Source organism: Neophocaena asiaeorientalis, unplaced genomic scaffold (genome assembly GCF_003031525.2).
Source record: "Neophocaena asiaeorientalis asiaeorientalis breed wild unplaced genomic scaffold, Neophocaena_asiaeorientalis_V1.1 scaffold52, whole genome shotgun sequence".
NCBI lineage: Eukaryota > Metazoa > Chordata > Mammalia > Artiodactyla > Phocoenidae > Neophocaena > Neophocaena asiaeorientalis.
Window position 1 is genome coordinate 2,891,006 of NW_020173927.1, and position 12,640 is coordinate 2,903,645.

The following is a 12,640-nucleotide window of genomic DNA, read 5'->3' on the forward strand; positions in this document are numbered from 1 at the left end:
AAACCATCCCTTAACGCTTCCAGTTAGTTTCTAACTGTCTCCCTGGTTGCTTCTGGAGGCGATTTTAACCCACTGGATTTTTGCAAAGACCATGGGTTCCTAAGACCCTTCTCCTGCACCTTGTTGCAGAATGCTGTCACGGTATTTGTAGTATTTGAAATATTCAATTCTGAAAATAGATGAAATATTTTAAATGGAAGGATAGCCCACAATGACTGGATTCAGGTATGCATGATTTTATTTAAAATGTGTCCAATAAGATTTTTCCACTTGGAATGAACATTTTAACCTCTTTCCGCATATTATTATAAACAGTGTTTCCTCATTTCATGGTTTTTCTTAGAAAGTTCTAAGTAACTCAACAGAAGAGAAAAATGAAATTGTGGGGAGTTAAATAACAGAAATTTATATCCTAGCAAGGGTGCTCACGCATCCCAGCCTCGGGGACACACAAGTGACTACTGGGCCATGCAAATCGTCGTATGGTCACTGGGTCTCCTTTGGCAGTTCTGGTATTCCCTGTCACGAGCACACAGAAGAAAGTGAGTAAGGTGACTTCAGTGAATGGGACACTGTCTTTTGCTTTTGGTGGTGGGTTGACCAGCAGAGAGAAGACAGGAGCACAAATGTCGTAGGAGCATCTCAGGATATTGGAAGAGACTGTCCGCATCTCACCACCGTTGCTCTGAGCCCCAGGGATGGCGCCCCTGGCATCTGCACCGTGTGTGCCCCATCATGGCCACAGCACGCCCGGCTTCACCCACGGGTACGGGCTGAGCTGTGGACAACACACACACACACTGCAGCATCGGCATTGGGAGCACGGTTTAACTAAGTGGGCAGTTGCTGTTTTATATCACTAGAACCTGGCAATATTAAATTTTTGTTTTCATGAGCCAAAGGTCATAGCACAAATGAGGTCTACATGTCATGACATGGGGCCACAGGAAGACACGTCTTCAAGTTATGTTGACCTGCCAGGGAGAGAAACAGAGATACAGAGCACAGCAAACATGTACTGGTGATGCAGGGCGCTCCTGTTACATATGAACGGCGCCTTTTACATGTAAACGGGTCCAGCATGGGGCACTGAGTTTCCTGCCTGCTCTTTGGAGTTGCTGTCATGGAAAGAAGCTAAGGGCCAAAGTGATGGGGCGGGCGGAGGGGCAGGCGGGCTGGGGAATGTCACCATCTTGACATTTGTTCTAAAGTGACTTAGAGATGATCATTCATTTATAATTGAAACCTAATCCCAAACAGCGTTGGCTCCCTCTTTCTCTCTGTAAACACATCTGGTCATAAATAACTTAAACGTCTCCTTGGCATTCAGGATTCAGTTCCGGCTGGAGTGAAAAAGGATGAAGGATGCTCAGCGTGGAGGAGGAGATGTCGGGTATCTGTGTGTGTGCAGAGGCGGCTGAAGCGTCTAATGCACGTTGCAAACATCAGCCGTCAGAGACGGGCGGGGTGACCCAGCCGTATTTTTCATGAGTCTTCACCAAACTCTTAAAGGTAGCTTCAGCTTCCTTGCGACTGAAGGACTTTTTTGATTTGCCCGCTTTTCTACAGATCCGCCCCTGAGTGAGAGGAAAAGATAAAGCAGGTTAGAACCCATCAGCAATCCCAATTCCCACTCTCGTTGTTAAGAACACACAAAGTGGCGGGGATTTCTGATGTCTGAATCGGTGTGATGAAAGGGGAGATATGGAACATCACAGCTTTGTTACCAAATGGATGGAGGGGCCCAGTGGCGGGCAAGCTTTTTGGGGAGAGAGAGACACGCGGGCCGCTGGCGTCCTCAGAACGAGCTCATCCCAGGATGCTGGAAGGCGGCCACTGCTCCAGGTCCCGCACCCAAGCGGGGAGGACCAGCTTTACCAAAAGAGCATCGATGCAAAACGGAGCCCATTATCCCAGAGGCAAAATGCTGTTCTAACTTCCCTTCCCTCCCACCACAGAATGCCTTTAATGATAACTCAGAGATACATGTTTATGCATAGATGTGTATATTTATAGATTCACACACACACTTTACAAATCCAACTTTTTATGTTCAAGCTCAGCAGCAATGAATGACTTTCTTGTAATTCATGCCATGAGGGAACCAGTTCCTGAGAAGACGGTAGGGCCATTTCCACGGAGGTGGAAGCCTGTCCTTGAGTCCCCAGTGAGGGGTCCAGGGGAGGCCAATGCTTCCTCACACAACCGCCGGTGGTAGGGGGGTGGTGCCAGAAGAGGTCCACTCCCCTCACAGTGACCAGCGGTGCTCCGGTCTGAAGGACGGAGCCTTTGGGTCTGCAGTGACCAGAGGGTCTGGTTCAGCTCAGGATGGACGCGGGCTCTAGACCATGAGCGAGAAGGGACCAGCAGACACCGCTGAGGTGGCCGTGTCTCAGGCCATCGCCACCCCTTCAGGGAGCCCTGGGGAATGAGGTACACTTGGCATCAGAGGGAATGGGCAGACAGAGGACCATGAGGCGCTGGGCGGAGCCGGACCCTCCATCAGATGAGTCGGCATCACTCTTACTGCTCCTGGCTCAGCCGCTCCCCACGCCGCCTCCTCACGGGCCATCAACAGAAATGCTCTCTTAGTCTCTCAGCTACAATTCCTCGCACTTGACTTCCCTTCACCCGTCCTGGAAGACTTGCTTGTCTTCCCGAGCATCCCACGCACGTGTTCTGTAGGTGGGATGGAAACACCCTGAGTTTCACCCACTAGCAAACGCGTACACACCGTTCTCAGCAGTCTCCTGTTGTTTATGAACTTTCACTAACAATGCTCTCTGGACAGGCCCTCGGCATGTAATATTTTTGTTACAGCACACTGCAGGCATGTGCCATCTGTGTAAGGGGACCTGAACGGGACCTGGACCTCACCCCCAGGGCCTGGCTGGGCTACACCACATACCTGTTCCCTTGTACAGGAATTGAGGGCAGCAGCCACCCAGGTCTGTGTGGCTTCGGGACCAAGATCCTCCCATCTTAGGTCTCTCTGATAACCCACCCATAACTCCCCTGGGAAGACGTCTTCATTCACGGGGAAAATGGCACCGGATCCTTACAAACTGGGAATGGGAGGCTGTTTCACATATTTAAATTCAGAGCTTATGGTTCCTTTTTAACATTTGTCTTTTCAACAGTGGAGACTCAGAGCAAAGCCCAGTTGGTGGTGGGGTGGGGTGGGGGGGCGCGCGGTGGCAAGTCAGAAACCCAGAGCTACTGCTTTGCTCTGGCTGCTCTGGACATCCCTCTGGCTGAGCTTTTCCATCCGCCAATCAAGGGCAAGACCACCGCTTCTAATTAGCTGCTTGGTGCACAAGAAATGAGCTGCTAAAGGGTGAAGGAAAACTGGAAAAGAAGACAGGAAACCACCACTTATTGGCTTACAGAAACTTCCCCCGTCTCTCCTGCTTTGCTTATGTGGTGTAGTTACACTTATAAAAAGGGACTATGAAAAGCTAATACATTTATATTCATCATTATGTGGGTCAAGATCAAAGTCCAACGTTATTTCATTAAACACAGGCAAACACATCTTTGCAGGGATGTCGGCATCAATTTTTACATAAGTGGGAGCAAGTATCAAGGGCTATTGTTTTGTATAAAATGCAAATTCTAACCATCTCTACCATTCTTTTCTATAATACTGAAAATTTATGGTATGACTTGAGAATTCTGAACTAAAAGCAGCCAGAAAAATACAAGCTCACAATAATCTTGGAATATTCCAATGCTCTTGGCATGAACACATCCTTTGCTAATTCTTTGTGAAAGTCTCAATTGTTACGAAAAACAACAGATAACCCCCCAGATGAACAGACCAGTCTTTGTTGCCTCTTCTTCCTGAGAAGAATGATGAACATAGAGCACCAGCACTCAGTCAATTCAGCAGCCGGGAGACAGAGACCGTGTGTGGCACTCGGAGGGCTTACCATCTTCACTGCACTCAGCTGGCCACAAAGCACTCCCATCTCGCCCCCTGTCTTACACCCTCGTTTGCAGCGAACAAATATCTTTTCATGGATCACCTGTCCTCCTCTGATGGGCTGTTTAAGCATCACCCAGCGACACCCTGGGCTCGAAAACGAGGGCGGCTGAGCTGTTCTTGCTGAAATGCCCTTGAGGTACCCATTGCACCAAGAAGGGGAGGGTCGCTCTGTCCAGCCCGGGCCTCTGATGGTCCAGGGCCATTCTCATGTTGAACCAACTCCCGTTCTTTTTTTTTCTTTTTTGTTTTTTTGACCACGCCATGCAGCTTGCGGGATCTCAGTTCCCTGACCAGGGATTGAACCCGGGCCTCGGCAGTGAAAGTGCCGAATCCTAACCACTAGGGCACCAGGGAACTTCTTTATTTTTTTAATTGAAGTATAGCTGATTTACAATGTTGTGTTAGTTTCAGGTGTACAGCAAAGTGAATCAGTTATATATATATATATTCCCATAATATGTGTATTATATATATATATATTCTTTTCCATTATAGGTTACTACAAGATACTGAATATAGTTCCCTGTGCTATACAGTAGGTCTTTGTTGATTATCTGTTTTATATATAGTAGTGTATATTTGTTAATCCCACACTCTTTTGTTTATCCCTCCTCCGCCTTTCCCCTTTGGTATCCATAAGTTTCTTTTCTAGGTCTGTGTGTCTGTTTCTGTTTTGGAAGTCAGTACATTTGTATCATTATTTTAGATTCCACATATATAAGTGATATCAGATGATATTTGTCTTTCTCTGTCTGACACCTCTCACTGTTGTGGCCTCTCCCATTGCAGAGCACAGGCTCTGGACGCGCAGGCTCAGCGGCCATGGCTCACGGGCCCAGCCGCTCCGCGGCACGTGGTATCTTCCCGGACCGGGGCACGAACCCGCGTCCCCTGCGTCGGCAGGCGGACTCCCAAGCACCGTGCCGCCAGGGCAGCCCTAGCCTTTTTGATGATGGCCATTCTGTGCCTCACTGTAGTGTTGATTTGCTTTCCTCTAATGATTAGCGAGGTTGCAGCTCCATTCTTCCTTCCTTCCCGGGTACAGTCTCCTAGAGTCTGGATTTGGGGGAAACCTTCAGCCTAACTCCTCTGACCCTCTGTATTTTCCTCTATAAATCAGGGACAAAACCCACTTTACAGCATCATGATGAATGTCAGATAAGATATTGAATTTGAAAACATTTTGAGAATTTTAAGGTGCGTACAACCAAGAACAGTTTTTCTTATTTTCCTAACATTGATATTTCTCTCTTATCTATTTCCATGTAACTAATACTCAGAGTTTTTTCTGGAGATTTTCCTTCAAATAATTCTTGTTTTCCCTAAAATACCTCTACTTGTATTTAATGCCAAAGGACCTGACGTGACAGTTTGCTTAGCCCACTGTGATAGCTCTGTGCAAGCATTAAGAGGTTAGAAAAGTAAACTCTCTCTCCTGATTACAATCAATCTGTCTTGTTCCAGATTGTAAATGTAGGGTTATGTGCAACCATAGGATTCTGACCTAACAAACCTTAAAAATCTCAAAATCTCTCGGTAATATTGATGCCAAGCAATTCTAATGATAACACAGTTCTCTGGGGCTGCATCTGTCAAACAAAACCATTAGTTGGTGCTTTGGTTTGACCTTTTTTTTTTTTGCTTATAGCTTTTTGGGGGGACGAATCACAATGATCAACATGAAAACATTTCCACACAGCTAACAAGCGACCCCAGACTCAGGTCCTCGGACAGGCCACCTGGTCTTACGTGGCTTTCATTACCCTGATGTGCACATTGAATTTCAGTCTGGCTCTGTCACTTCTTCACTTCTTGTTCATTCATTCATTTATTCATTCATTCACTCACTCAGTATGTTGGGTGCTGGGCTTAGAAAGACAAAGTGATCCTGGCTCCTGCCTGTAGGGCCTTAGAATCATTATGGGGAGAGAATCCGGGGTGCTGTCGCTGCTGAGACAGAAGGGGTACATTGGGGTTTCTCAGCCCCAGTACTGTTGACAACATGGGCTGGATAATTCTTTTGTCGTGGGGTGTTCTGTGCACCATAGGACGTTTAGCAGCATCCGTGGCCTCCACTCACTAGATGCTAGCAGCACCTCCTGAGCTATGACATCCAAACTGTCTCCAGACATCGCCAAATGTCCCCTCAGAGATAAAATCACTCCTGAATTTTAAGCCACTGGTGTATGGAATAAAGACGGCCCAGAGCAAGGAGGAGATAGTCCATCTCTATTCACCGCTACAAGTCCTCCCCGGGTTAGGAACTGTGCTGGTTACTGGGACTGCAGGGCTTTCTAAACTGGAAACGATTTCGGTCCTCATAGAACTTACAGCTCGGAGGGGAGGATGGATTCTACCTTGGGGGAGAGGAAAAGAGAAGGGGTAGTGTTTGTTGTCTTTGTGGTCAGAAAGATTTCCACATTTGAAGACACTTGAACTGAGCCTTGAAATACGGGTAGTAAATGTTTATCAGGTCATGGTGGGTGAAGATAAGTGGTCCAAAAGTGGTGGTTGAAATATGCAGCTGTATTCAGAGGAGGATGGGCAGACACTTGGTGAAGCTAGGGCACAGTGTGTGTGTGTGTGTGTGTGTGTGTGTGTGTGTTCGGTGGGTGTACAGAATTCAATAGACCTGACTTCAAATCCCTGCTCCAACACTTCCTGGCTGTGTGACCCTGGGTGAGTTACTTAACTTCTCTGAATCTCAACTTCCTCATCTGCAAAATAAGCATAGTCACAGGATTATATGACACTGAATTTTTATAGGGATTTAATACGTTAAAACATATAAGATGCTTGGCACAGTGCCAGGCACATGATGAACACAATAAATGTGGATTTTTATTTTTGAAACTATCACAGAGGATCTCATCCTTATTCTTTGGCAAAGTTAGTTTCATTCTGCCCTCTTGGAAAAAAAAAACACACAAAATTCTCTGTCTTTCGTGAGGATATTATGACTTGGCTTATTTGGTCACAAAAACATCTTCAGGCAAATCCAATATTTTGCATTGGATTTCATTTCCTGGGCTGAATTATAGAGCTGCTGCTACTTGTTTTTAAAGTCTTTGGAAGTGTAATTTTTAGTCTAAAAGCGCTCACGCACCCTTACCCCTCTGACGCCGGTTTCAAGCATGTGTTGTGCTCAGTGTGGACTCCCTTCAGGATGCTGGCTGTGGAGGAGAAGCTCAGATGGGTCACACGCTCGGCTTGAGGAAAGCACAGGAACAAGCATCTTTGAAAGGAGGTTCGCTCGGAGAGACAGCAGTGATTTTGCCTCTCTTTTAAGGTCTGCTGTTCGAAGTAGATCAACTTACAAGTTCTGAAGGACAGATAAAACTCTACAACGGTTGAGACTGCTTCCAAGAAACTTTCCCAAATCAAAACAATGACTCTGAAGCCACTGACCAGTGAGGGAGGGACTTCTGCTGGATCTCTCCAATGGAGCACCAAAGAGAAGCACTTGCGGGTGGAAATGCACTGATACGATTCTGCAGCCCTTACCATAGGTCTGAGAACGTGTGTATGTGTGTACATGCTTCTGTGCATGCATGTTCACATGTGCGCATACCAGTGTGCATATGCATGCGTGTGTTTGTATGTACACGAGCATTCACATGTGCGTTTGTATGTGCACACGTGTGTGTGTGTGTGTGTGACTGTAGTGTTGGGAGAGATGTGAGAGTCCTTGCAGTGACTGGAACCCAAGAGTAACCTTCCCGAGGGAAGCCCTGGGCCTCATACATCGATTAGGAGGACGGTGAGTTTACAGGGGTGAGACCTGCTGCCTGTCAGGGGTCCCACCCAGCACCAGCCAAAGTGGGGAGGAGAAGAGGCTGCTGAAAGGGCAGGGAGTGGGGGGCAGAATGGCGTGGTGGGGATACGCCGTCAACGAGCTGGTGTTGGGTTTCGACGTGAAACGCCCTGAATCCCCACGTGGCCTCTGCCCACAAGTGCGATGGCATCTGGTCCATGTCTGGTCACGTCTGCTGATGTGCTGCAGTGGTGTGGCCGCTTTCACACGTAGTATCTCATTAAACTCCCACAGACAACACTCCACTTGAGCTTGATCATCAGGGCTGGTCAGGAAAGTGGGCTTCCACTGATCAACTTCATCCCCCCAAGCACAGCTGCCTCCTCCAGACCACCAGGTGATGACCGGAGGCCCCTTGAGGTCGAAGTACCAGGGAGAGATGCATCATGGCCAGGCTCGCAGGAGGCACGGAACCCGCCAGGGAAAGGGCTTTGCTAGTGGGGGTGGGAGGGGCTTGGCGGGCTCCCTCCAGGCAATCAGTGTGTCCAAAGACACAGAGGCTCAGCCCTTCCCTGCGTCCCATCCCTCTGCTGGGCATTCAGGTCCCTGTGCCCTCCTTGGGTTTTAAGCAGAAGCTCATGCTTCTATTTGCTTCCATTATTTCGACATCCTATAGCAAAGTTATTTAACGCCATCCCCTCACCCCACCCTAGCTATTTGTAATTTAGTTCCAGATCTTGTTGTTTTTTTTTTTAAGATTTTCTTTTTTGATGTGGACCATTTTTAAAGTCTTTATTGCATTTGTTACAATATTGCTTCTGTTTTCTGTTTTGGTTTTTTGGCCACGAGGCTTGTGGGATCTAGGCTTCCCGACCAGGGATTGAACCTGCATCCCCTGCATTGGAAGGTGAAGTCTTAACCACTGGACTGCCAGGGAAGTCTCCCAGATTTTGTTGATAAGACCTTTTGTGAGATACAAAAAACTAAAAATAGAACTACCATACGACCCAGCAAATCCACTCCTGGGTGTATATCTGAAAAAAACCCCAAAACTTTAATTCAAAAACATATATGCACCCCAAATGTTCATAGCAGCATTATTTACAATTGCTAAGATATGGAAGCAACCTAAGTGTCTATCAACAGATGAATGGATAAAGAAGATGTGGTACATATCTACAATGCAATACTACTCAGCCATAAAAAAGAATGAAATATTGCCATTTGCAGCAATGTGGATGTACTCGGAGAGCATTGTGCTAAATGAAATAAGTCAGACTGAGGAAGTTAAACACTGTATGATCTAAAAAATAAAACAAACTAGTGAATATAACAGAAAAGGAACAGACACAGATATAGAGAACAAACTAGTGGTTACCACTGTGGGGGGGAGGGCAAGAGAGGGGGAGGGGTTTAAGAGACACAAACTATTATGCATAAAATAAGCTACAAAGTACAATGCAGGGAATATAGCCAGTGTTTTATAATAACTATAAATGGAGTATAACCTTTAAAATTGTGAATCACTATAATGACCACCTGTAACATATAATATTGTACCTCAACTATACTTCAATTAAAAAAATCAAACTTCTATATCCTCGTCACAAAATGTTGTAAGGATTCTTCTATATATTAAAGGTCTTATTTTTATAATATAAATCACAAAAAAAAGACTGTAAGGCAGATTCTAGAAACTGTCAACTCAAAATATTCATCTCAGAAACAAAAAGCTAAGTTTATCTTTCTGGAAGTTACACCTTGAGGACACAAGGTCTGTTTTATAATTCTGACATTGGGCACTAATTCACAGTCACACACATAAAGGCTATTAGAAAAGTAAGTTTCAAGACAGACCACTAGAACATTCCATAGGAACAAAAGGTGCTGGGGACAGGGCACTTGTGCTGAGCAGCTCTAGGGGCCGCACTGCCAGGTGGACAGAGTGGAGCCACTCTTGGGTGGTTTTAGGTGGGAAAGGCCAGGATCCTCCATTCAGGGACCAGGATGAAAGCTTTGTGCACACGTGCACGTGGATATACCGTCTGCTGGAGAAAGGCACTGCAGTTTCTCCCTAGCAGAAATGTTCCCACAGTGCATCGTGGGCTGCGTGTGTCCACCCGAGGCAGGCAGGGCACCAGCAAGTGATGCTGTGTTTTGGAAAGATGTCTGAGTGAACCCCTGGGGACACCCAGAAGGAAGCTGTGACTCTCTGCCCATCAGGACACAACCTTTCACTGCACACACGTCCAGGGGCGTCACCCTTGTGGTTGACCCATCCTTAAAGACACGCTTGGGTCTATCAAAGTCGTCGACACGGAAGGGACTGCACCCAAGAGGTTACATGCTTATTTTCTCCTATGGATGCCAACAAGACTGTCTGACGTCACGACCTGTAGCCCAATTATGAGAAGGGAGGTGATGTGGCGGGCAGACCTGGGCCACAGCCGTGGGTGATATGGTGGTCCCCACCAGGACTGGGGTAGACAAGCAGGGAAACATACAATATATCTCTGCAGAAGCGAGTGTTCTCTAGATCAGAGAGTCTCAGCCTGGGCACTACTGGCACCTGGGGATGGATCATTCTTGGTAGTGGGGCTGACCTATGCATCGTAGAAGGTCTAGCAGCATCTCTGGCCTCTAACCATTGCATGCAATAGCGGCCCTGTGCCAGATGTAATAACCACAAATGCCTCCACATACTGCCAAGTGTCCCCAAGGGTCGGAGCAGAATCGCTTCCCGTTGAGATAGCCTGCTCTAGTCTATGCAAGGAGCGTGCTGTGCGGGGTGCAGATGGAGCGCCAAACCTGGCCTGGAGGACCAGGTGGGGGAGACTACCTGGAGGAGGCAGTTCAGGAGCTGGACTCAAGGACAAGTGGAATGATCCATCCAGGACACAGGGAGGGAGACCGGGGGAGCACGGAGAATACGTGTCCAAGTGCTCCCGGGAGGACAGAGACGGAGCAGGCAGGGATGGGAGGTGGGTTAGTTCCTGGGGCTGCCGTAACCGAAGGCCATACTGGCTGCCTTAAAAGGACAGAAATTAATTTTCTCTCAGTTCTAGAGGGCAGAAGTCCAAAACCAAGGTGTAGGCAGGGCTGATCCGGGAGGCTCCAGGGGACAATCTGTCCCGTGCCTCCCCCCAGCTTCTGGTGGTTTGTTGTCAATCACAGGCGTCCGTGGGTTTGTGGACGCATCACCCCGATCTCTGCCTTCAGGTCATGTGACCTTCTCCCTATGCGTCTCTCTGTCTCTGTGTCACCCTTCCTCTTCTTACCAGGACACTCACTGGTCATGGCATTAAGGCCCATCCTGACCCAGGATGATCTCTACTTCTGCAAAGACCTTGTGTCCAAATAAGGACACGTTCATAGGTGGGGGGGGGAAGGTCAGCACCTGCGTCTCTCCTGGAGGGGACAGAGTGCAGGGTCCAGGTTTCCTCTGGGACGGGTCACTTGGGAGGTGGGTGGCCGTCAAGTACGGGGTGGGGGCCAGCTGCCTTATTGCTGCCGCCCAGAGAAGATGGGCAAGGGTCTGGCCGGGACAGAGGGAACTCGCAGGGAGGGAAAGGGGCTGAGAGCAGCCGGGCAACGCCTGCAGGACTGGGAGGGATCTGTCGTTGAGGGAAGGAAGCAAGTTTCTGACCCTGGAGGAAACAGGGTTCCAGGGTAAGATAAGAGCCCTTGGGAGCGGGTGGGAGGTGAAGCAAGAGGAGAAGCAGGAAGCGGAGGGCTTAGCAGCTGGACCCAGCAAGGGGACCTCGGGGAGGCGGGCACAGATGGCGGTCTACGAAGGGTGCCTGCGAGCGTCCGAAGAGCATCTGTGGTCCAGCTCTCAGGAAGAAACAGTCATCTCAGAAGTGTGATGCTCCCTTGATTCATAATAAAATCAGAACTTTAAAAACTCTTCTCGACCTTATTTTTTAGCAATCACTGCATGTTAAAAAAAAATCTGGTTCTTTGGAAAAGTGCAGCTTAGCTATCAGAAAGTCCCAAAAGAGCAACCTGTATTTCCCACAGATTAATAAGTGCCTGCCACGGAACAGACCTCGTGCGGGTTGCTGGAGACACCAGATGAGGCCAGGTGACGGAGATGTCCAGGGCTTGGCCTGGGCCTCGTGGGCAGCAGCCGTGGGAATGCATGAAGGAGTAAGCACATGAGTGCCACGGGCCAGACTCGCGTTCCCTCCCCGGCAGGACCACAGGCCATCTTTCCATGGCACTGACGCTCATCTGGGTGAAGGATGAGAATAATGCCCAGGATGCAAAGCCACTGCAGTCAGGAAGGAATATTTCCCTGGCAGAACATTCTAGAATTGTCCATTGAGAAACCTTATGGAAGGACAGACTCTCTGTGACAGTCTCTAAAATAGCTTCCCAATTATTAGGCGATAAATGTCCTCAGATATTTCCTTTTGATTTTTGTGAACCTCTCAGGATGACAAAGTCAGCATCAGTTTTATATAACCTGGATAATATTAATATTTAATAGAAATTAAAGTGAAACCACATTTATTTAACCCAGTAGTCCCCCTTAGACACCGTTTCACCTTGTGTGATTTCAGTTACCCTTGGTTGACCATGGTCCAAAAATATTAAATGGAAAATTCCAGAAATAAACAATTCATGAGATTTAAATTGCATGCTGTTCTGAATAGCGAGATGAAATCTCACGCTCAGGCAGATCTTGGAGATATTTCAGGTTTGGTTCCAGACCATCGCAATAAAGCAAATATTGCAGTAAAGAGAGTCACACAGATGTTCTGGTTTCCCAGTGCGTATAAAAGCTGTGTTTACACCACACTATAGTGTATTGAGTGCGTACCAGCACAGTGTCTAAAAAACAATTTAAACATTTAAAAACAGCATTAATTAAAAAATAATGCTGTTGAAAAAGA

General features: G+C 47.5%; 1 protein-coding gene across 1 annotated transcript in view; it reads right to left on the bottom strand.

Annotated features, from left to right (window-relative positions):
• Positions 1–220: 220 nt before the first annotated feature.
• UBE2QL1 (ubiquitin conjugating enzyme E2 QL1) overlaps positions 221–12,640 on the bottom strand; it is a 43,928-nt gene continuing 31,508 nt past the window's right edge. The window contains exon 2 of the mRNA XM_024752517.1: positions 221–1,577. Within this exon, the coding sequence (XP_024608285.1) occupies positions 1,446–1,577 (132 nt within the window). The 3' untranslated portion in view covers positions 221–1,445. The remainder of the gene's footprint in view (positions 1,578–12,640) is intronic.